Source organism: Triturus cristatus, chromosome 11, assembly GCF_964204655.1.
Source record: "Triturus cristatus chromosome 11, aTriCri1.1, whole genome shotgun sequence".
In the NCBI taxonomy this organism is placed as follows: Eukaryota; Metazoa; Chordata; class Amphibia; order Caudata; family Salamandridae; genus Triturus; species Triturus cristatus.
The window spans coordinates 28,471,265-28,494,657 of record NC_140594.1 but is presented as its reverse complement, the minus strand read 5'-3'; the positions used below and the strand labels follow the sequence as shown (position 1 = coordinate 28,494,657).

Below are 23,393 nucleotides of genomic sequence, written 5' to 3'. Positions count from 1 at the left end.
CCTTTCTTGGCGCCCACGTACCCAAAGAGCTGGACCCCAACCGGAAAGGTTTGGTGTGATACAAAAAAAAGGGAAGCGCACGTTTTGGGTCCAGACGGTGGAGCCTCTCTTTCTCTTTCGAAGGATGCGAGAGGCGAAAAGAAGGTGGGCAAAGTAATGGTCTGCCCGATGTGGAAGGCAGTGATAACCTTGGGCAGGAAGGACAGACGAGTCCTGAGGACAACTTTGTCCAGATGTACAGAGAGAAAAGGAGGCTTAGAAGAAAGTGCCTGGAGCTCACTCACTCGTCTGGAAGAGGTGATGGCCACCAGAAACGGCAGTTTTGAGGGTCAAGAGCCTCAAAGGACGGTTGTGAAGCGGCTTAAAGGGAGCGCACATTAAATAGGTTAAAACTAGGTTCAAGTCCCACTGAGGCATAACGAAAGGAATAGGAGTTATGCCTTTCAAGAAATGATTTACAACCGGGGACTTGAAAAGGGAAGTCTGATCTGGAAGCCGAAGGAAGACTGAGATGGCCGAAAGATAGTCCTTGATAGTGTCCAGAGCAGAGCCCTACTGGGCCAAGGAAAGAAAAAATAGAAGAACCTCAGAAAGAGGGGTAAAGAGGGGATCCACAGCCTTTGCTGTGCACCATGCCACAAATTTGTTCCACCGGCAGGCATATACCGACTTAGAGGAGGGACGCCTGGCTGCCAGAATTACATCGCAGACTTCGGGAGGCAGGTCGAATGACGTCAACTGCAGCCGCACTATCTCCACTCAAGGAGGTGGAGGCTGGACAGGTTCAGGTGGAGGACTGTTCCCTGTTGCTGTGATAGAAGATCCTCCCGAAGAGGCAGACGGGTCGGAGGATCGAAGGCCAGAGGGAAGCTGGTTGGGGGGAGGAGGGTTGAGGGGTGTTTTAAAAGTTCTGGAGCACGTTGAAAAAAGTGGAATCGTTATTGTACTAAATCGGTCGCTATAATGTAACAGATTTACAGAATATTCATCAGACAATGGTTAATAACTGCTGTTTTATGCGATTTCCCCCCCAAAATAAAAAGTCCCATAAAGCATGAGAACATCTGGCCAAAACACGTCGTGTTTCACGACCTCAATGACGAACTGATGGAAAATAATACACTCCTACCACAATGTTCTATCCATCTGCACTTTTATTTGGTGGAAACAAGGGAAGGACATTAGGGTCTGGCAAAGCCGTAGCTGCCGGTACCACCAGTCTTTTTGTGGTGGGATTTCGCAAGAGACAAAATGGTTCCCCAGGGATGGGTCGATAACTATGGACTATAGCCCGGTCAACTGAAACTCCTGTTACTAGTTTACCCCAAGCTCCCAACAAAAAGTAATATAGAGACTATTTAATTTATTTATTTAGAAGGTTTTATATAGCATCAGCTCCACCCGAGGGTATCAGAGCGCTTTACATCAGCAAAGTACATACGCAAGAATGCAATCATAGCATTTGAACAAAACAGGTTATACAGGTGGCCTAACTAAGTCAAGGGAACAGTTTAGGGGACATCGTGGGCAGAGGTACATGTAGGATAAACAGAAAAACAAATTGAAAGAACCAGGATGGTCTTGAAAGGAATATGCTACTTACCAGTATGCATCTGTTTTTGGCATGTAGAGCTGCAGAGTTGTACACTTTGCATAGATCGCCATCTGGTGTTGGGCCCGGATGTTTGCAGTTTGTTTTTGTTCTTTGGACAGTTTTTGGAAGTCACGAGTTCGGTGACTCCTCCTTCGGTCCGTAATGCGCATGGGCTTCGGCTCCATCCTCAGATTGTTTTTCGCCAGCAGGGAAATGATGGAGCGTAGTAATAACAGTAAGAAACCCATGTGTGTTGTATCTAAATAAGATAGACTGGAACGGATACAGGTAGCCGGGGAGGCGGGTGGGCGTGTACAACTCTGCAGCTCTACATGCCAAGAACAGATGCATACTGGTAAGTAGCATATTCCGTTCGAGGCATATGAGCTGCAGATGGTACACTTTGCATAGATTATATAGCAGTACCCAACCTTAGCGGCGACCACCGGTATCCATTGCAGCGGTTTGAAATAGTGTCTTTAGTACAGCCTGGCCCACACTAGCTTGTTGCTTGGAGTGCACGTCTAAACAGTAATGTTTTGTGAAGGTGTGCGGTGTTGACCATGTGGCTGCTTTGCAGATGTCATCTAAGGGTATGTTCCCTAGAAAAGCCATAGAAGCCCCTAACTTTCTAGTAGAGTGGGCTTTAGGTGGAACAGATAATGTTCTTTTTGCCTTTTGATAGCAAATTTGTATGCACTTTACAATCCACCTAGCTATCCCTGATTTAGAGATGGGGTTGCCTTTATGCGGTGGAGAGAAGGAAACAAACAATTGTTTAGTTTTCCTGAAAGGTTGTGTTCTCTGTATGTAGTACAGTAAAGCCCTCTTAACATCAAGTGTATGTAGAGCCCTTTCCGCAACAGATTGAGGTTGTGAGAAAAAAACAGGTAATTCCACCGATTGATTGAGATGGAAGGGGGAAATGACCTTGGGCAGTAACTTTGGATTTGTACGAAGCATCACTTTGCTGTGATGTATTTGTAAGAAGGGTTCCTGTATAGTGAACGCTTGTATTTCACTAACCCTTCTAAGGGAAGTGATAGCCACTAGAAAAGCTGTTTTTCAGGTGAGGAACTGTAGCTCGCATTTACGCAGTGGTTCGAATGGCGGACCCATTAACCTTGTAAGAACTACATTTAGATTCCATACAGGAGAAGGCGGTGCCCTGGGTGGAATTATGCGTTTAAGGTCTTCCATAAAGGCTTTAATAGCAGGCACCCTGAACAGTGATAAATGCTGTCTGTTTTGCAGGTAAGCAGCAATCGCTGCTAGGTGTAGGCGTATGGAAGAATATGGCAGGTTACACCTTTGAAGATGGAGTAGATAACATATAATTGTTAGACCTGGCACCTTGGCGTGAGTTTCCCTTCCACTTTTTTGATGGTGTGCCTCGATGTTTTGCTGGTGTTGTCCGCTCAGGGCACTGCGCCACGGCTAATCCGTGCCACAGTGCAAGTGCTCCCTAGGTAAAGTGTACCTGTAATTGATGTTCCTGATTGGTTTATTGGATTTACTGTCAGTCCCCAGTAAAGTGCACCAGGGGTGCCAGGGCTTGTGAATGCCAATGCTGCTGGTGGGCTTGCAGCGCTGGTTGCGCCACCCACAGAAAGCGGCCTTGAAAAATGTGTCTAGGGTCTGCCACCGCAGACACTGCGTGCAGTCTGGGACTGTCGCGCTGACTGCGCAAGTGCCCCCACTTGCCAGTCCCTAAACCTTCCCTTACCTACATATTAGCCACCCCTCTGGTAGGCCCAAGGGCAGGGTGCATTGTAGGCATAAGGTAAGACATGCCCTGATGTGTGTGGCATGTCTTAGTAGTGAATTACAGCCATTTTCGTTTTTCACTATTGAAGGCTACCTGCTCTCCATAGGCCAGAATGGGCTGCTGGAGTCACTACACGCTGTGACCCCAGTGGACTCAGAGAGCATGGTAGAATGTCAAGTTTAGTATGCCTGAACTCAGAATAATAAAATACTTCTTGTAATCAAGTTTATTTTAATATCCTGGGTTTGAAAGTTAGTATTTACTGACCTGGCCATTTCAGTCCGCCTCTGCTGGGTGTGTGTGTGTGTGTTCTGCCTAGCAACAGTAAGGAGCAGGGTTGGGGAATCCCCAGAGACAGGTTGGCTGCTAGGTGGTGGGTAGAGAGATGACACCAGGATGGGTGGGAGGAGTACACCTTGACACTTGAATAGACCTGTGCTCTGCCACCACAAAGCCGGCGCCGCCCCCCTGTGGAGCGGCTGATGTCTCTGCCCTGCTGCTGAAAGGAAAGAGCAGAGTCACCATAACAAAGTGCTCCAGAACTGGACTGGGCCAGGCCCAGGCCCCCTGGCGCTAAAGAACAAAAGAATCACTGTATAAAAGTAGGAGCCTGGCTCCTAAGAAATCAGAATCCTGTTTTACCACAAAGAACCTCTGCCCGACTAGAAGGAGAAGAAGACGCTGGAAGGACTGGCCTGCTGCTTGCCTTGCTGAGAAAGGAGAGGAAGAGACTTGCTGAAAAGACTTTGCTGCTTTGTGCTCTAAACATTCTCCAAAGGCTTGATCTGAGCTTGCCCCTGAACAGAACCCCAGGACCAGTGGGTTCTTTGTGCCTTTGCTCGTCCTGCAACTCGAGCCGTGTGAGTATCCCGCTTGAGGAAGACTGAGCCCCTCATCACCCCTCCTAGGGCTGTGACACTCGGGAGCCTGCCTGCCTTTGCCCCCCTTGAGAGCCTCGCTCCGACCGGAGTCGCTCTCTACCCCGGGCTAGGCCGCCGGCACCTCTGCCACCGCCTGCTATTGGAGCGCGCTGAAGCGCTATCGCCCCTCCCGCCGGAATTCTTGTCCGACGATCGTGATCCCCGCCGGGTCACCAGCTGCACGGACCGTGCCCTGTGACCCCGCTTCGCGATCTCGACCTGAGATCAGGCCGCGCCGCCCCCGCTGAGGAGACCCCCGCACTGCCGTGCTGAGGGTCGTGGGCCGCGCCTGCCTGACTACACGCACCTGCTCAAGAGGATCCAAAGGCGCCCCCATCACTGCTGAGTCGCACCCTCCCGTGCCGACTCCCAAAAGCAACTACACGTTCTTAAGAATTCCAGCATCGGGCTCGGGGCCCGCAACGCCTTATTTCCCCGTTCGTAGGAGCCGATTTCTGTAAGTACTGGAACCACAAGTAACATTTGCGAGAGACTACAAAGTATCTAATTTGAAACTGCAAACAAAGAACATTCGCCTGCTTTACAATCTGGTGGCCTAGCGAAAACGTTATTGGTCTTGTGATAAGTCTACCTATTTTTACATAAAGAAGCGTATTTTTCTACATATCCAAGTCTGGTGTCCGTTTCTGGGGGGATTGATGTATTTACTGTGCGTTTGATTGTAAGTGCTTAACCAACAACGCCTGAGGAATCGCCTTGGCTGCTCACGCCACGCACCTAGAGGGTGAGCAAGGGTCATTCACGCGGGGTTATCCTGCGCCCTGACATAGAGGAGAGGGTTCCTGCTTGACTCAAGGACAACCATGCGCCAACCAGAGACCCCAGAGTCTAACATTGGTGGCAGCGGCTGGGATTTCGAATTTGCATTTGTAATTTGCATACAGTGAATTAATAATCACCAGATAGTGGGAGCAGACCAAGTAACGCAGCCACAGGTTTTCACTTTTGAACTTTGAGACATCTGCCATTATTGCAACCATGCCTGGCTCACTCCCTGCTGGAAGAGCACTCTGTGATTTCTGGAATAGATGAGGTGGATTGGGAGGGACTGGAAGGTTACACAGTAGAGCAATTGAAAGGCTACAGTGTAAAACTCCGAGTTCCCCATGCTGGATTCAAGAGGAAGAACCAGTACACCAAGGCGTTGAGAGCCTGGAAGGAGTCAAGCGACCCACAGAATGCAGGGGACATCGTCCCACCCGACAACCTTGGGGAGCCCAGCAGAGTCCTGTCGCCGGAGGAGCTGGCACACAGGGCAGCAGACAGGGCGCATGCAATGGAGATGGCAAAGTTGGCAGGACAAATGGAAATGGAGAAGCAGAAGTTGGCCTTGGAGGCACAACAACGCCAAATGGATCATGATATAAGATTGAAGGAGTTGGAGCTGAAGGCAAAATGTTTGGAAACAGCTCCTTCTGGTGGCAGCACTCCGCCGGTGCAGGTAGAGTCCAAAGTGTACATCCCCAAAGATGTAGTTAAGGAGTATTTTAGAAAGGATGACATAGGGCAGTGGTTTAGAGCCTATGAGGTGGCCATGTCTTCACACCGGGTCCCTGAGAAAGACTGGGGAGCGGGGTTGTGGGGAAGGTTCCTTGCTGAAGGGCGTGACACACTGTTAGATTTACCCTTAGATCTCCAGGCCTCATACCCCCATATGAAGGAAGCTTTAATGACCAGGTATGTCGAGCTCTTCGATCCCGGATGGTCTTCTTTGATCGAAAAGACTTGCAGGCGGGGCAGTCTCTAGCCTCGTGTTCTGGGGAGAGGCAAAGGTTACACACCTGATGGAGGTCGGTGTGGGGAAATTTAGACCCACATTTTGGGCACTTTTTGAACGGAGTCCTTTCCATCGGCCGGGACCGGAGTCGAGGAGGGCCCGAAGGCCGGTGCCGATGTACGGGATGGAGAAAAGTGCCGCTTCGAGAGATGAAGATTGATGAAGAAACTCGAAGAACGAGGATTTTCCGTCGAGGCTGGAACCGTAGAAGTTCGAAGCCGGAGCACGAAGTATCACATCCGAGCCCGATGGCGGAAAAAAACAATCTGAGGATGGAGCCGAAGCCAATGCGCAGTACGGACCGAAGGAGGAGTCACCGAACTCGTGACTTCCAAAGACTGTCCAAAGAACAAAAACAAACTGCAAACATCCGGGCCCAACACCAGATGGCGATCTATGCTAAGTGTACAATCTGCAGCTCATATGCCTCGAACAGGTAGTTTTAAGTGGCAGAAGCAAGAGAGGACAGTTATGTAGCGGCTCGAAGGGAGCGCACATAAGATGGGTCAGAACCAGGTTCAAGTCCCACTGAGGCATTACAAAAGGAATTGGAGGATACACCTGAGTAATGCACTTAAGGAAGCAATTTACAATAGGGGACTTGAAAAGTGAAGGCCGCTCAGAAATCCGAAGAAAGGATGAAAGATAGCCTTTCCGAGTGCCCAGAGAAAAGCCCTGCTGGACCAAAGAAAGAATAATAGGAGAACCAATGAAAGGGGGGCAGAAAGGGGATCCACAGCCTTTGCTGCGCACCATGCCACAAACTTGTTCCATCTACAGGTGTATACCCTTTTGGTGGCAGGATGCCTGGATGCCAAGATAACATTACAGACTTCGGGTTGAAGGTCAAAAGCTGTCAACTGCAGACGCTCAATCTCCACACAAGGAGGTGGAGGCTGGACAGGTTTGGGTGGGGGACCATCCCCTGCTGCTCCTTCCGAAGTGGCAGTCTGATCGGAGGATCGATGGCCATGCTCAAGAGCTCGGGGTACCAGACTCTGTCCAGAGCCACAAGTATTACTTGGGCTCGGTCGTGCTTGATCTTCAGCACTCTGGGTAGAAGTGGTACAGGCAGAAAGTTGTGCAGGAGGGCGTAATTCTACTTGTGACAAAAGGCATCGCCGAGTGAGTGCCGCCTTGGAAACTCCAACTCGCAGAACTGCGGACTTTGCGCGTTCTCTTCCGTGGCAAATAGATCTAACAAAGCCTCACCCCACTGCTGAAAGAGACCTTGCACCACCTCAGAGTGAAGATGTCATTTGAGATGCACCGGCAGCTGAGTTTGTCCGTCCTGGCGTTCCGGTAACCCGCCAGGTGTTGAACCACTGGGGTCATGCCCTGATGTTCCAGCCATGTCCAGAGGCGTAGAGCCTCCTGACATAGGGTCCATGACCCCACCCCGCCCTGTTTGTTGCAGTACCACATTGCGGTGGTGTTGTCTGAACACCTGGACTACTCTCCCATTGACAGAGGGAAGGAATGCCTTCAGTGCAAGTCGGATCGCCCGGAGATACACAAGGTTGATATGGAGCCGGGACTCTGCCGGAGACCAGAGACCTCTGATCTCCACCTCTCCCATGTGGCTGCCCCATCCCAGGAGGGACGCATCCGTCACCACTGTGTGCTCCGGTTGGGGAAGGGAGAGGGATCTGCCATTGACCCAATGCCAGTTTGTGAGCCACCAGTGAAATAGTTGTGCAGCGCCCTCCGAGGTCTGGACGCACTCGGAGTGGTTCCCCTGATGTTACACCCACTGGAATTCCAGGTCCCACAGCGGAGCCCGCATATGCCATCTGGCATGATCGACCAGCAGGATGTAGGAGGCCATGAGGCCCAGCAGCCTCAGGGCCATCCTGACCGAAACCCAGGATAGAGGCCGAAAGATCGGAATCAGAGCCTGAATATCCTGGACTGGCCGTTCGGGAGGATAGACCCAAAAGTGCGTCGTATCCAGAACCGCTCCGATGAAGGAGCATTTGAGAGGAAATCAGGTGCGCCTTCGGCACATTGATGGGAGAACCCCAGCAAATGCAGGAGGTCGGCCGTAGTCTGGAGGTGGGAGACGACTGGCTGGGGTGAGCCCGCCTTCAACAGACAGTCATCAAGATATGGGGAGACTGGAACCCATGATCTGCGCAGATAAGCTGCGACCCCCACCATCACCTTCGTGAACACCCAAGGGGCGCTGGTAAGGCCAAAGGGGAGCACGGTAAACTGAAAGTGCTCGTGGCCTACAATAAACCATAGGTATCGCCGGTGGGACGGCAGGACGGGAATATGGACATATGCGTCCTGCAGATCCAACACTACCATCCAGTCTCCAGGGTCCAGAGCAGACAAGACCTGAGCCAGAGTTAGCATCTTGAACCTCTCTTTCCGGAGGAAGCGATTGCTATTCCGGAGGTCTAAGACAGGACGAAGGCCCTTGTCCTTCTTGGCCACCAGAAAGTAGTGGGAGTAGCAACCACGTCCTACTTCTGGCGCAGGAACGCGCTCAATGGCCCCCTTGGCCAAGAGGGCCACGATCTCCTGTTGAAGTGCTAAGTGACCCCCCTACATGCGGTGGTACTGGGGTGGCATGGATGGAGAGGTAGTCTCGAAGGGGAAGGTGTAGCCCCTTCGGACTATTTGTATAACCCACCGTTCCGTAATGATGGTGCGCCAGTGAGGGAGGTGATGGCGAATCCTGCTGCGCACTGATGTTTGATGGGCCTGAAATACCGGACTAGGAAGGTTTGGAGGCAGTGGTGGTCGGGGTGTAGGTGGACTGACTCACCCGCTGGTCATCTGACCCACCTCGGCGGGTCCCATGTCTGCGGCGGGACTGTCGCTGCGCAGGCCTATGGCTCTGAAGCGAACGTTTCGGGGCATCCCTTCCGTGGCCACGAAAGGAGCGAAAAGCAGAAGGCGGAGAGAGTGGCCGAAACGCCCTAAGACTAGGCTGTAGCCAGAGTACTTAAAACGCTCCAACGCACTATCTGCCTTGTTGCCAAAAAGGTGAATGCCATCACATGGAATGTCCATGAGAGTGTTCTGGACATCCCCAGAGAAGCCAGTTGTCCTCAGCCAGGCATGGCGGCGGAGCGCCACTGTCGTGGAAATCGCCCTGCCCAGCGAGTCGGTGGTGTCAAGGCCACAACGGATTTTGAACTTGGCTGCATCCCTCCCTTCAGCAATAGCCTGAGAGAGCACTGTCCAGTCCTCCTCCAGACACTGAGGCAGCACTTGCGCCACCGTATCCCCACACAGAGTTGGAATAACAGTCCAAGAGGCATGCTGTTCACAGACCGCAGCCCTGAACTGGCAGAAGAAAAAATCTTCTTCTCAAACTGTTCCAGTCTCTTGGATTCTCTATCCGGAGGTGCGGTAGGGAAGGCGCTTTGGGACGTAGAGGCTTGGACAATCAAGCTCTCAGGGGTGGGGTGTTGGGAGAGAAAGGGGGGGTGTCGCCCAGGGCCGGACGATTGCATCAGGCCACGTTCCTATCCACAGGAGCCCCTGTGTTGGGCCTGGACTAGGCACCCAAAAGAACGTCTGAAAGTGCATCATTAAAGGGCAGCAGGGGCTCCGCAGAGGTAGCCGCCGGCTGAAGCACTTCTGTCAGGAGGTTAGTCCCGACAGCCACTGTAGGGAGTTCGAGGTGGAGAGCTTCGGCTGCCCTACGCAACACCACTGCATAACTCGCACCTTCCTCCGTATCCACAGTAGGAGTTAGAATGCCAAGGTCAGGAGAGGTGTCAAGTCCACTGGCATGCCCAAATCCTCAACCCAGTCCGGGTCAAACTCACAATGTGCTGTGAGAGGGTCCTCAGACCCCTCCCAGTTCCCCCCTTCCTCCGAAGGCTGTGGAACAGGCCGAAAATGCGGAGGCTGGTGGACTTAGGGGTAGAAAGGCCCCATCGGCGTCGGAATCTACATCAAGCAACGCTGTTCAGGCGCCATGTCCACTTCAGGGCTGAAACCGGGGACGTTGTCGTCCCGGGGCACAGGCGAAGTCGGGAGTGGTGCCAGTGGGGTCGGTGTCAGTGGAGGTGTCACTAGGTCAACCTGCGTCGACCGGGACCCAGGCCTGGATCTTTGGGGGCCCTGCGGTGCTGGAGCAGACAGCAATGCCGGAGCCGCCAACAATGAAGGGTGAGGACCCGGGCCCGAAGGCACGATGGTGGGGCCAGACGGCCCAAAGAGGCGAGCCATGGCTGCCATAAATTCCTGCAGCTGGGCTGGAGTTGCCGACGAACCCAGGAAGGACGGGTAGGACGACGGCGCCACCGTAGTCTCCTCCGGAGCTGCGGTGGTAGGTACCACCCGCACCATCAGCCGCGTCGCGCGAGGGAAGTCGGAGAACGATGGCGCTTCTTCGACTTCTTGTGATGCTTCGTCTTACCTGACCCCGAGTGCGAAGACTTCGATCCAGAAGAACTATGGTGAGAGCTCCACGACCGGTCCCGCGACCTCCCACGGGACCGGGACCTTGAGCGGTACAGAGCAGACTGCTGGATTTCAAGCAACTTTCGGGACCATGGCCCGGCAGTCGGGACACGACTTGGAGTCGTGGTCGCGCCCCAGGCAGTAGAGACACGCGGTGCTGGTCCGTCACCGACATCATGTGATGACAGTCCCAGCAAGACTTGAAGCCGGACACCCCTACGGCACCAGGAGTCGATCGACTCGAAAAACACAGACAAAAATGCCTTGAAAAACTCAGTCAAAAAGTGACTGGGGTTACCGCTCTCTCCGGATCTGAGCTTGCTGGCGCAGAAAAAGAACGAACTGACGTCAGCGAGCGAGGGGGACGTCATCTCGGTGATCACGACGCCACCGACGGACGCAGAGCCGCACGACACCACCTTCCGACGCGCAGGGGTACTGCTGACGAAAACTTTACGGATCCAGTCTGACGCCTGAGATAATTCTAAGGTAAGGAATCTATCATTACGTGTTTCTTTCAGACTACGTAAGTAGTACACATATAAGCCATACATTAGCAAACCATTACTCCACAGAGTAAGACGTATACCATAAAAAGTATAAACTCTTGAGACTAAGATCCTCATCAGAGTTAAATAAATGAACAAAACAGCTATGCAGCCGCAAGGACCATCTGGAGCTTAAAAATAGTCAAATCCGGAGGCAAACACACTCTCAGTAAGAAAGAAGTAGAGCTTAATAATTCAACACCACAAAGCACAACAGCAGCGGAGGCAGGAAATAAACCTTCACTCAACTTTATGTTCCACGACCATGGCTGAATAAAAGGGAAGCAAAAGACCTAAAAAGGCCATACTTCTCACGACCAGCCATGAGGCGTTGTAACACTGACACCGCACGGCTGTCAAACAAACACCATCAAAGGTCATACTGACCCAAACAGACTCAAGAAACCTCTACTATCGCAACAAAGCTGTGTATGCAAAGAGCAGCAGAACGAGCCATGGCTCACCAATAGAATCTGTGGTGTTAAAATCGAACTCAGAAGCCCACAGAACAGGGTCCCCCTATCAATGCAAACTCAAAATGGGAGGAGGAGACAGGCTAAGGGTCTAACCCGCCCGGACTAGACCAAAACTTGGGTAGGGCCGCATACGCTTGGGCTTCAAATAGACGAGCCCCATCAAATGGAACGTCGATCAAGACAGACTGGACAGCTTCCAAAAATGCAGACGCCCGGAGCCACGAGTGCTGACACAATGCCACAGAAGAAGCCATGGCCCGCCCAAAGGAGCCAGCGAAATAGTTTCCACACTTGATGAGCAGTCCGGCTGCCTGACTGCCATCTGAAATCAACTGATGCAACTAGCTCCTGTTAGTCTCAGGGATCAAGGGTAAAAGTTGGCCCAAAAACTCCCACAAGGTATGGAGAAAACATCAGAGGATGCAGACCGTAAAAGTGGAGCATAAAGCTGCACTAGTTGAGGAAAAAATCTGCTTCCCGCAAGAATCCTGCTCCCTGGACTCTTTATCAAGGGGGGATGAGGGAGGTTCTCCATCTCAGGGGACGCTGTAATACCCTGGATCATGAAGATGTGGTGGGACAGCTGCCAAACAAGGTAAGCGAGGTCACGAGGGGCAGGGTGGTATGTGTGGGCAATAATGTGGTCCACTGGCACACCTGACTCAGGTTTTGCCCATGCCCCCAATAAAATGTCAGTAAGGGCCTCACAAAAAGGGAGCACCGGCTCTAACCCTGACTGGCCGGGATGAAGGACATTAGCCTTTTCCACAGTAGGCAGAGTGAGATTCAAGACATCAGCCACTCTCTTCAAAACCTCTGCCTAAGAGCAACTGGCTACGGAGGCAGGGCCAGGTGGTGACAATAGGGAGGAAGCAAGGGACAAATCTAGCCCGCTCGCTACACACAGCTCCGCAATCCAGCTGTCCAACCCAGAAGGTACCACTGGCTGCTCCAAGGGGGTCATCTCCTAACAACCTTCCCCAACAGGTCTTGTGGATCCTCCACAGAAATGACCGGCACCACAAACTGCTCCATAAACTACGTCAAAGCAACGCCGTGCCGACATCCACCTGGGAAGGAGGAGACATGTCAGCTGGGAGCTGCTTGGATATCTGGAGTCGCGGCAAAGCTGGATTTACAGTGCATACCAACTTCAGCTTGGAATCTACCAGCACCACAACGAAGGGCACAGTAAGGGCGACTGACAATGCGCCAAAGCCGACCAACTTCATGCTGGAGTAGGCCAATGCCATTGGTGGCCCCAAAGGACTGTGCACGGGCACCTCAAAGTCTGAGGAAGGAACTGCTGCCAAGGGCGAACCCACCTGTGATGACGCAGTTACGGTGCCTACGACACCCATGGTCCAGATGGAGAGCTTCGTAGTACATCTGCATCCACTTCCAGGTCGCCCCGGCTTCAGGGAAGACCGGGAAGCTTGGAAGTGAAGTTGGAGCTAGAGTATCAGCACTAGGGCGAGAGACACCTTCCCGATCCACATCGCAAGTCTAAGGCACTATTGAGGGCCGGGCCTACGACCTCTTGCGACTCAGCTTACTGCGTGATAACGACGGTGACTGGGAACATTGCCATTGACAACGGGGTGAAGAGCATCGCTCCTGGGAACAACCTCTGGCCCAAGAGGAAGACAGACTACTTGAGCTGGAAGTCCGTAACAACCGCTACGTCAGAAAATTCATGTGTACTTCCGCAGCGCCTTCGGCTCCAACTGCTGACAGTCGCCACACTCATCGGCGTTGTGGTGCTTGTCCAGGCACCACATACAGATTAGAGTGTGGGTCCGTACCAGACATTTTGCAAGCACATGACCCACAAGACTAGAGGGCATAGAGCACAGAGTTTCAGACAGAAAAGTTAGTCACAGTAGGCCAAAAAATGGCCCGAGATATACTTCTCCAGGCAGCTCAGAAAAGAAAAAACTGACGTCCACACGCCGGAGGGGACCTGTATGGCTCCTCTGACTTCATATTCGGAGACGACGTCATTACAGAGTCGTACGACGCAGCACCCTGACTCGCAGAGGTACTGCTGAAAAATTTCCAGATCCAAACTGGTGCCTGGGGAGAATTCAAAAGTTAAGGAATATGAAGCTAGATGTGTCTATCAGATTAGCCCCATCTATGCACAGATACCAAGGCACATATATCAAATAGTTGCCTTTCCACTGAAATCATAAGTAAACAACCATGCTTCCCAATGAAAGCTAAGAGAATAGAACCAGCAAGAAGAAAACTATGCGCACAAAGATTGGAGGAGTACCACTAATAAGGAATGATGTACTCTGGTGGAGTGTGTTTCCCTAAAGGAACCAAGTCAGAGTTCCAACCTCTTGACAAACATATTGAGCTACAACCTGCTTCTTTGGTCTATTTTCAATTGTTTTTTCTAAAAATAAAAAATAAACATTATAAAAAGGTTTTATATTCAAGCAGTAAAGTGCTCTGGGACCACACACACAGCTTGGAATATATATTGCTCATATTTATCATCTTGGCTAAATACAGACTGGGGCTGCTTTGTGGAGCAACAAAGACCACAAATTTAGGAAGCAGTGAAGCAAACCTGTTACAGCAACTGCGTAAATTAAAAAAACCTATTTATATAATTTGAACTTTTTTTTATAAAGCCTTGGACAGTAAATCAGCTCCAAGAGATGCAGAAAAGTGGTGATGGATGACAGAAGCGGAAGTAAAGACTGCTTGACAAAACTCATTTTTAAAAAAGCTGTCACTGCTGAGTCATCAACTGTACACTTCGTCTGCATCCAATGATGAGGAATGACATTTGTTGAAATGCAATGCAATCCCACAACCTATGAGAACTGCAGTTACAAATAAAAAACAATTAAACTACTCACCATTCTGGTCTTGTGACCTCCACATCAATAATTGTTCCAGGTGGGGGATTCTGAAGCCGTCCTCCAGCATGTGCAAAAAATCGAGCATTGACTCTTTTCTTCACAACAATCACTGTTAGTTTGGGGCTTTAACGCAAGTATATTTAAATCAGAATTGTATTAAAAAGTCTAAGACATATATTGAGTAACCAAGAAGACCACATAATATGATTTAAAGACAAAACATTCATTTCAACAATCTAGCTGCCTATAGGGATGACACATTTTCCATGTATACTCTAGTGGACATGTTTTAAGGAAAACAAATATTACAAGCAGATTCCAAATTTGAAAACTAACTTCCTAAACAGAATGCGTTCCTTCTGGCAGTTCCAAACAAAAAGGTGTTGGTCAATTTAAAGTCTTCAAATCAAAATCATAACAGGTTTGCATTAAATTAACTACAGATCACAAAACTGGAAAAAACTAAACTGTAGGCAAAGTTACTTACCTTTATACCATTTTTACTGCTGGACATTCAGCATCCTCCAGACGTCTTAAATCCCTTTCCAATGAGCCAGATAGGACTAGGAAACCTTTTAGCATAGATGTCCCATCCCAAGCGTCGGGTTGAGTTGTGCACTTTTGGATGAAACTCCAGGCAACTCTTACGTTGTGCACAACAAGTCAAAATAAGGCTTTACAGCAAATGGCGACATCAGCTTCTCCATTATAACTTTGCTTTACAGAAGTTAACAATTGAAAATAACCCACCAAATTAACAAAACAAGACAAAATCTATAACAATCAGCACTCTTAAGGAGTAAAGGAAGATACTGCTGCAAGATGCATACTCTTGAGAAAAACATATCACTGAGCCAAGTAACTTTCTTTGAACTACCCTCAAAGCAATCTCCTAAAAACGGAAAAGCAAGCCTTGATGCACAGCCTGCTCAACTGATATTTTTCTCACATCTGAACCTAAACGTTTTTTGAACAGGAGTGCACCAATGACCAGTAGGCTGTCTGACAAACGTGTTGCACTGGCACACTCCTGAGTAGGTTGGAAGTTATCCAAAGTGCCCTAACCACTTCAGGAGCCTCTTTTCCCATTAACTATAGGAATAAGTTACTTACCTTCGGTAACAATATATCTGTAAGAAACATTAGTTAGTTAGATTCCTCACCTCAAAATATCCCCAGGCGTCAGGCTGGATCCGGAAAGATTTTTCGTCAGCAATACCCTTGCGCGTCGCTAGGCGTCGTCTGCGGCTCCGCATCCGTCGTCAGCGGCGTGATGACGTCGGAGTACTTAGACGCTGCCCTTGCGCGCTAACGTCAGTTCTTGTACATAGCCATCCGCGCCAGGAACGCAGAGCCATGCAAGAGACCGACACTGGTGCCAAAAAAGTCTAGGGCCCTGAAAGGGATAACCTTAACCCTAGATATCGGTTCGCAGAACGGGATTGGATGGGTGGGTCGGAGAGGAATCTAACTAACTAATATTTCTTACAGATATATCGTTACCGAAGGTAAGTAACTTGTTAATCTGAAAGAAACACGTTAGTTAGATTCCTCACCTTAGAATAGATACCCCAGCAATACCAACCCCGGTGGTGGGTCTGCGAACCAAGATCACACCAGAAAGTCCTGGAGAACAGAACGGCCAAAGAAGCCGTCTCTCCGGACTTGGCTGTCCAGGCAATAATGTTGAGCAAACGTGTGCAGCGAGGCCCACGTTGCTGCCTGACAGATGTCCTGCATGGGGACTCCCGGGCCCAGGGCAGGTGTCGCCGCTGTGGCCCGAGTGCAATGGGCCCTCAGCCCTACAGGAGGTTCCTTTGTAGCCAAGGAGTAACAAGCTTTGATACACAAAACGACCCACCGAGAGATGGTCTGCTTATGCACCGCCCGTCCCTTCTTAGCGCCCACATAGCCAACAAAGAGTTGGTCGTCCACCCGGAACTGCTTGGTGCGGTCCAAATAAAAGGACAGCGCCCGTTTTGGGTCCAGACGGTGGAGCCTCTCCTCCTCTTTCGAAGGATGCGCAGGCGGAAAGAAGGTGGGCAACATAACAGACTGCCCGATGTGAAAGGCCGTTACCACCTTAGGGAGAAAGGAAGGACGAGTCCTGAGAACAACTTTGTCCGGATGGACAGAAAGAAAAGGAGGGTGAGAAGAGAGAGCCTGGAGCTCACTCACCCTTCTAGCAGAAGTGATGGCTACCAGGAAAGCAGTCTTAAGCGTCAAGAGACTAAGGGGACAATTATGAAGTGGCTCAAAGGGAGCGCACATCAGAAACGGCAAGACCAGATTCAAATCCCACTGAGGCATTACGAAAGGGACAGGAGGAAACATGTGAGTAATGCCCTTAAAGAAGCGAGAAACAACAGGGTATTTGAAAAGAGAAGGCTGATCAGGAATCCGTAGGAAAGCAGAAATAGCAGGAAGATAACCTTTTAGGGTGCCCAGAGCAGAGCCCTGCTGGGCCAAAGAAAGAGGAGAACCTCAGAAAGAGGGGCGGATACCGATTTTGTGGAGGGACGCCTGGCTGCCAGAATAACATATATATCAACAAAGATCCGTGGGTCTTGACAAAATAAAAAGAAAGAGAAGGCCAATGTTTCGGTCAACCAGCCAAATGTTCGAAAGAAATGTTCAGAAAAAAAGTCCTAACAAAGAGGACGGAGTCCCATCACCCACCGAAGTGGCATGCTTCATCATCTGGGGCCTCCTCTTAACCGCACCTAGTGCCAGTTAAGGAGCTACAACTCCTGGAAGATGTCAACAGGAGGAGCTCGCAGATGTTTTGATATGTATCAGGAGGACTAAATCTCCAAAAGGACAAGGAAGCTGCCTAACGTGTAGTGAAGTGTATTATAATAAAGAAGTGAGCAGTGTGGAGAACCAATAAAATTAACTACCCAGAGAAAAACAATTTTAATCAGTATCTCCAAGTGTTAATGTAAAAGACATGATAGCGTATGCTCGATATGAACGAGAATGCGTTAATATCATGGGAAGGTCAACATGTTTCAGCCAGCTAGAATCAACAAGTATAATCGCGGCTTTCTTCAGGACCAATGTATAACACTACTGCAATACAAGTGAATAAATCACAGGAACGATACAACCAACTCATGTACCTGTGTGTGAATTTACAATTCTGCAGGGAGAATCACTCATCACCTGTCAGGAGAAGCAAACATAAAGAACAAATCACGAACACTGAAGAGTATCGCAACAATAAAAGATAAATGCAGCTATGTTCAGAACATGTTAACATGCATTGAGTCCAACAGATGGACAATCTTACCCGCACCCAGTAGGGAATCACGTCCTACGCTCCTGGTAACCACTCAGGGCGTGAGGCAACGCTCTACAAAAAAGAAAGTCATAACAATACTAAACAACTGAAAAACTGACAAGCTAAAAAACTAGAAGGTCAAGGTCTCTGGAGAACTTTCAACAGAGTTTACTGATAACACCATAAAGAATAAACAGTCAGTATAATTGACTCAGATCGGAAAATGTGCAGCTGCCGAATATGCTCGAAATAGGGAGTGTCATTTCTTTGATGCTCGAGTGACTAGAGCAAGCCTGGGTAATACGCATGTTTATATAAAGAGATTTGTGAAAACGTGGCGAAGCGCCACCGTCTCATATTGACAGGATGTCAAAAAATAAAGACTCGTAAGCGCTGCAGGTAAAAATGACACTAAAAAACTGGGATAAACACGCTTAGTGCCAAACTAAACTAATGGGGGCAGTGTCCAAGGCTTAGAACGGACCTTCTCGGCAAGTTTAAACAAATAACAGTGATCACTCTCCCACCAGAACACTCACACTGCTCTATCCAGAGAACACTACAAAGAATGCAAGCAAAGCAAATGGCACAACGGTGGCTGCCTGAACTGTCCGTCGTTACCCCGGGCTGTCTTCCTGAGTACACCGGGCGGTAATGGGACAGCAGTCGGCGTGCTGCTATAAAGGCCATTCTGATTGGAAGTATCCGAGCGTCACCGTTAAGTGACGTCAGATGACGAGGCGTCACGTTCGTCTGGCGCACTCTTGTGTGTCAACAAGCTCAGCCTCATGGGAAATGTAGTATTCACCAGGCGCTCAACGGAGAGCTGAATATGAAGCTCATAACACTATTTGAGGCCATCCGTTCACTGCTTATTAAAGACACCAAAAAATAAAAATAAAAATAAACTGCCAGCCAAGGCCGGCCTGGTCTCGGATTAGTACCGGTGGCTGTAAACTAATTACAAACCACACATCGCATAATGGATTATTGCGGCTACATAAAATAAGTCACGAAAGACAACAGGAAAATCTGAAAAATGACACATCGATACGAGAGGGTGCAGTGACGTAAGCAATGAAACGCCACAAATGTATTGCGGAAAGCGACCAACTCTCATGTTAGTAGCTGTGGGTGCACCAACTATACACCAGTATGTATTCATAAAGCACATCTCCAAGACATCAGAATTACGAAAGGTCATGAGGCTGTAATATACACCTCAAGGAAGGGGGAAACAATGGACCATATAAGCAGGAGAGGAACTAATATTCACAGCAGAAAAGATGGGGACCATTGTCTCAGATCGCATAAGGTAATAGGGCCTATCTTTGTAGGGCCCAAAAAGGGGAACAGCCAAGCTAAACATAAGCTAACAAAGTCATAGCATCCAACAGAGGGTAAAATATAGATAGTCGATCTGCCAGAATAACATCACAGACGTCAGGAGGCAAGTCAAATGGCATCCACTGCCGCCGCTCAATCTCCACGCATGGAGGTGGAGACTGGACGGGTTCGGGTGGAGGACCGTCCCCTGCTGCTGCGACAGAAGGTCCTCCTGAAGAGGCAGGCGTATCGGGGGACCGATCAACAGACTGAGTAGCTCGGGATACCAGTACCTTCTTGCCCAATCCGGAGCCACCAAGCTGACTTGGGCCCGGTCGCGCCTGATCTTCAGCACTCTGGGAAGAAGTGGTATAGGCGGAAAGGCGTACAACAGACCGCAACTCCACTCACGACGAAAGGCGTCCCAGAGCGAGTGCCGCCTTGGAAACTCGCAACGCGCAGAACTGCTGACATTGCGTGTTCTCTTCGGTGGCGAATAGATCTAACCAAGGCTCTCCCCACTGCTGAAAGAGGCCTTGTGCGACGTCTGAGTTGAGATGCCATTCGTCATCCATCATGCACCGGCGGCTGAGTTCGTCGGCTCTGGCGTTCAGAGAGCCCGCCAGATGTTGAACCACCAGGGTGATGCCCTGATGTTCCAGCCATGTCCAGAGGCGCAGAGCCTCCTGACAAAGGGTCCACGACCCCACCCCGCCCGGTTTGTTGCAATACCACATGGCGGTGGTGTTGTCCGTTAACATCTGCACTACACTTCCCCGGACAGAGGGAAGGAATGCCTTCAGTGCAAGTCGGATCGCCCTCGGCTCCAGAAGATTGATATGGTGCCGAGGCTCAGCCAGAGACCAGAGGCCTCTGATCTCCGCCTCTCCCATGTGGCCCCCCCATCCCAGGACGGACGCATCCGTCACTACTACGTGCTCCGGTTGGGGTAGGGAGAGGCATCTGCCACTGACCCAATCGCGGTCCGTGAGCCACCCCTGCAACTGTCTCGCAGTGCCCTCCGAGATCAAGACATGGTCGGACAGGTTGCCCCGATGCTGGGCCCACTGAAACTTCAGGTCCCAGTGCAGAGCCCGCATTCGCCACAGGATGCAGGAGGCCATCAGACCCAGAAGTCGCAGCACCAACCTGACCGTAACCAGGGATAGAGGCCGAAAGATGGTAATCAGAGCCTGAATATCCCGGAACCGCTGTTCCGGAGGATAAGCCCGGAACTGCGCCGAGTCCAGAACCCCTCCGACGAAGAGGAGCTTCTGGGAGGGACTCAGATGCGACTTCGGCACATTAATGGAGAACCCCAGCAAATGCAGGAGATCGGCCGTAGTTTGGAGGTGGGAGACGAGCCCGCCTTCAACAACCAGTCGTCGAGATAGGGGAAGACTGGAACCCACAAATCAGCGATGATGAGCTGCGACCACCGCCATCACTTTCGTGAACACCCGAGGGGCACTGGTGAGGCCGAAGGGGAGCACGGTAAACTGAAAATGCTCCTGGCCCACCGTGAACCGCAGTTAACGCCGGCAGGACGGGGATGTGGAAATACGCGTCCTGCAAGTCCAACGCTACCATCCAGTCTCCAGGGTCTAGGGCAGCCAGAACCTGAGCTAAGGTGAGCATCTTGAACTTCTCCTTGTGGAGGAAGGCGTTGACACTCCTGAGGTCCCTTTGCCCCGTCTTGGGAACCAGAAAGTAGTGGGAATAACAACCACGACCTACTTCTGGACCAGGAACGCGGTCGATGGCCCCCTTGGCCAAGAGGGCCGTAACTTCCTCCCGTAGAAGGTTCAAGTGATCCCCCGACATGCGGTGGTACTACGGTGGCATGGCTGGAGGGGTCGCCTCGAAGGGGAGGGAGTAGCCCCTTCGGACGATTTGCAGCACCCACCTGTCCGACGTGATGGAACGCCAGTGGAGCAGGTGAAGGCAAACTCTGCCTCCCACTGGCGTGGAATGGGCCTGAAAGCACGGACTAGGAGGGCTTTGAGGCGGATGCTACCGGGGTAGATGTGGACGGACCGACACGTTGTCCCCCTGTACCGCCTCGGCGGAATCCGCGACCGCATGGTGGTTGGTTCTGCGGCCTGTGGCTAGGCGGACATTTGGGGGGCACCCCTTCCTTGGCCACGAAAGGGGCAAAAAGCGGAAATTTGCGGGCGCGGGCAGAGAGGCCCAGGGACTTGGCCGTAGCCCTGGAGTCCTTAAAGTGCTCCAGCGCACTGTCCGCTTTGTCACCAAAAAGGCGACTGCCATCAAAGGGCATGTGTAGGAAGGTGGATATCTGACTATGGTTACCCCCAACTTTTTGCCTAGTGTCTAGCTGGTTTTTCGACTTAGTTGGCCTGAGATCCTGCCATTCAGGGTCTCAGGCTGTCTGCTCTCTCCTTAAAATGGACTCCATGTACCCTAGGTACATACACAATTGGTAAGGATCACCTTATTGGACCCTGTACAGTGTACCCTAGGTACCCAGGGCATAGGTGTACCCTAGGCCTACCAGGGGCTGCAGCATGTATTATGCCACCCCTGGTCTGGCCTTCCAATCAGACACAACTGGCTGATCACTCAGCTGGGGCAAGGTCGTGTAATCACCCCTTGCTTAGATATAGTATGCCTATATCTACCCTTATATATAGACACATGTGCACCTATCAGTCACTCCTATGGCAGGCCTTAACAATCCTGGAGGCAGAGTGCTTGGTAACATGTGAGATGGTGCTCTAGCATAAGCTGAGCCTGTCTGCAGCTTTCGGAACCATGTCCTTATAGCTGTTCTATGATATAGCCTACCACATACTCTTGAAGTGCCTTATAATCTTAAACGGTTATGGTAACTATGGTTGGGCTGTATCAAAACATGTCGTGTAAGGTGTCTAACACTTTGGAATAATACCCCCATACCATTTCTGGTGATGAGGATATTATTCCTCCCTTCTAGAGGGAGAGACATGTTAAAATCCTACTTTGCTGTGTAACCTCTGACCAAAGCCTCAGCATCACAAAATGGATGCTGCTGCCACGACACAAGTCTGACCTCCTGCAGCTGGGAGTGATCCCAGCCAGGGAGGCCTGGACAATAGGTTTCCTGCTTGGGGAGGTGCTAGCACCTCCCCAGACAGCCTTTAGTGTATTGGGGCAGGGTGGGCTGAAAGGAATGAGACATGCCTGGGGCACACAAGGTGTTCCTTGCATAGTCCAGTTCAAACCGGTGCTGGGGCACTCCAGCCCCAGCTCTGGCGCGAAACTGGACAAAGGGAAGTGGGTGTAACCACCCCCTCCCAGGTCCCACCCATAAGGCGTGACCTAGCAGGTATCCCAGCCCCCCAGATTAGTATAAGAGTGGGAGTTGGGCCTCAAGACTTTAGATTATCCTGAACCTGCAACTTGAACAGAAACTCTGGACCTGCGACATTCGACGAAAGAAGAAGACTGAAGAATCTCCCTTGTGGCCAAGGAGTGGCTACCCTGTGCAAACAGGCACCATCAAGAGACTACCCTTTGCTTTGTGAACGTTCCACGAGGAACCGACTGCAGAGCCCGACCAGAGCCTTGACTCTCAGACTTCTCCGACCCTCATCCACATCTGCAGCAGAGCTGAGATCCGTGGAGGCGACGAGCGACCGGCTACCTGGAAAAAGTGGCTAGTAACTTAAAGCGCAGCTTCTGAGGTACCCTCGAAGTTGTGCACCGGGGATTGAGAAGCCCCACCCCCAAGCACCATCTGCACCGAAGACCAGCCCCCCACACTCCACGAGTCCTGCGTGGGGCCCTTCAGCATTTTCCTGCTTGCCGCGTCTGTCCGGTTGCTTACCCGCTGGCCAGTGGCCTTTGTGACGACGCACCCTGAAATCTTCTGCGCTGGTTTGGCTCCTCCAGACTGGCTCCCGCTTCTCTGCAAAGAAGAAGCACCCCAGACCTTCCTGGTCTGCACCAGAAGCAAGTCCTCCGTTCTTCGTGGGTTCCGCTTGCCAAGGCTTGGTGAGTCCTAGTCCAACTTCGACGCCGCCGACAGCAAGAGCCTTCGTGGGACAGCTCGCCTCCTGGTCCTGGTCGTCCTCGACGCTTCCTGGTCCTCCTGGCTGCAGCGACAAGCTTCACCTTCACCTGCAATCTTCACGACATCGTCTGGTTCCTTCCTGGTTCCACGTGGTCACTGGCTAGTGACCTTGACTCTGTCCCCTCTGCTTGCAGGTCTCTTCTCTTCTTGATCCCAGCCTTGGGATCCACCGGACACTCCTCACTGACTGCCTGTCAGCATCTTTCTTCAGGCATCCATAGGAGTCGACGACGAAACCCGACGCAACTTCAACCCTATGCACCCGCAGCCTGTGGGCTAGGTAACTTGGGTACTCCGG

At 51.0% G+C, this 23,393-nt stretch overlaps 1 protein-coding gene across 2 annotated transcripts in view; it reads right to left on the bottom strand.

Annotated features, from left to right (window-relative positions):
• Positions 1-23,393, bottom strand: part of PIWIL1 (piwi like RNA-mediated gene silencing 1) — a 1,168,338-nt gene that overhangs the window by 42,467 nt on the left and 1,102,478 nt on the right. For both annotated transcript variants that reach the window (XM_085633654.1, XM_085633653.1), the window contains exon 19: positions 14,409-14,534. In XM_085633654.1, coding sequence (XP_085489780.1) covers positions 14,409-14,534 — 126 coding nt within the window. The remainder of the gene's footprint in view (positions 1-14,408; positions 14,535-23,393) is intronic.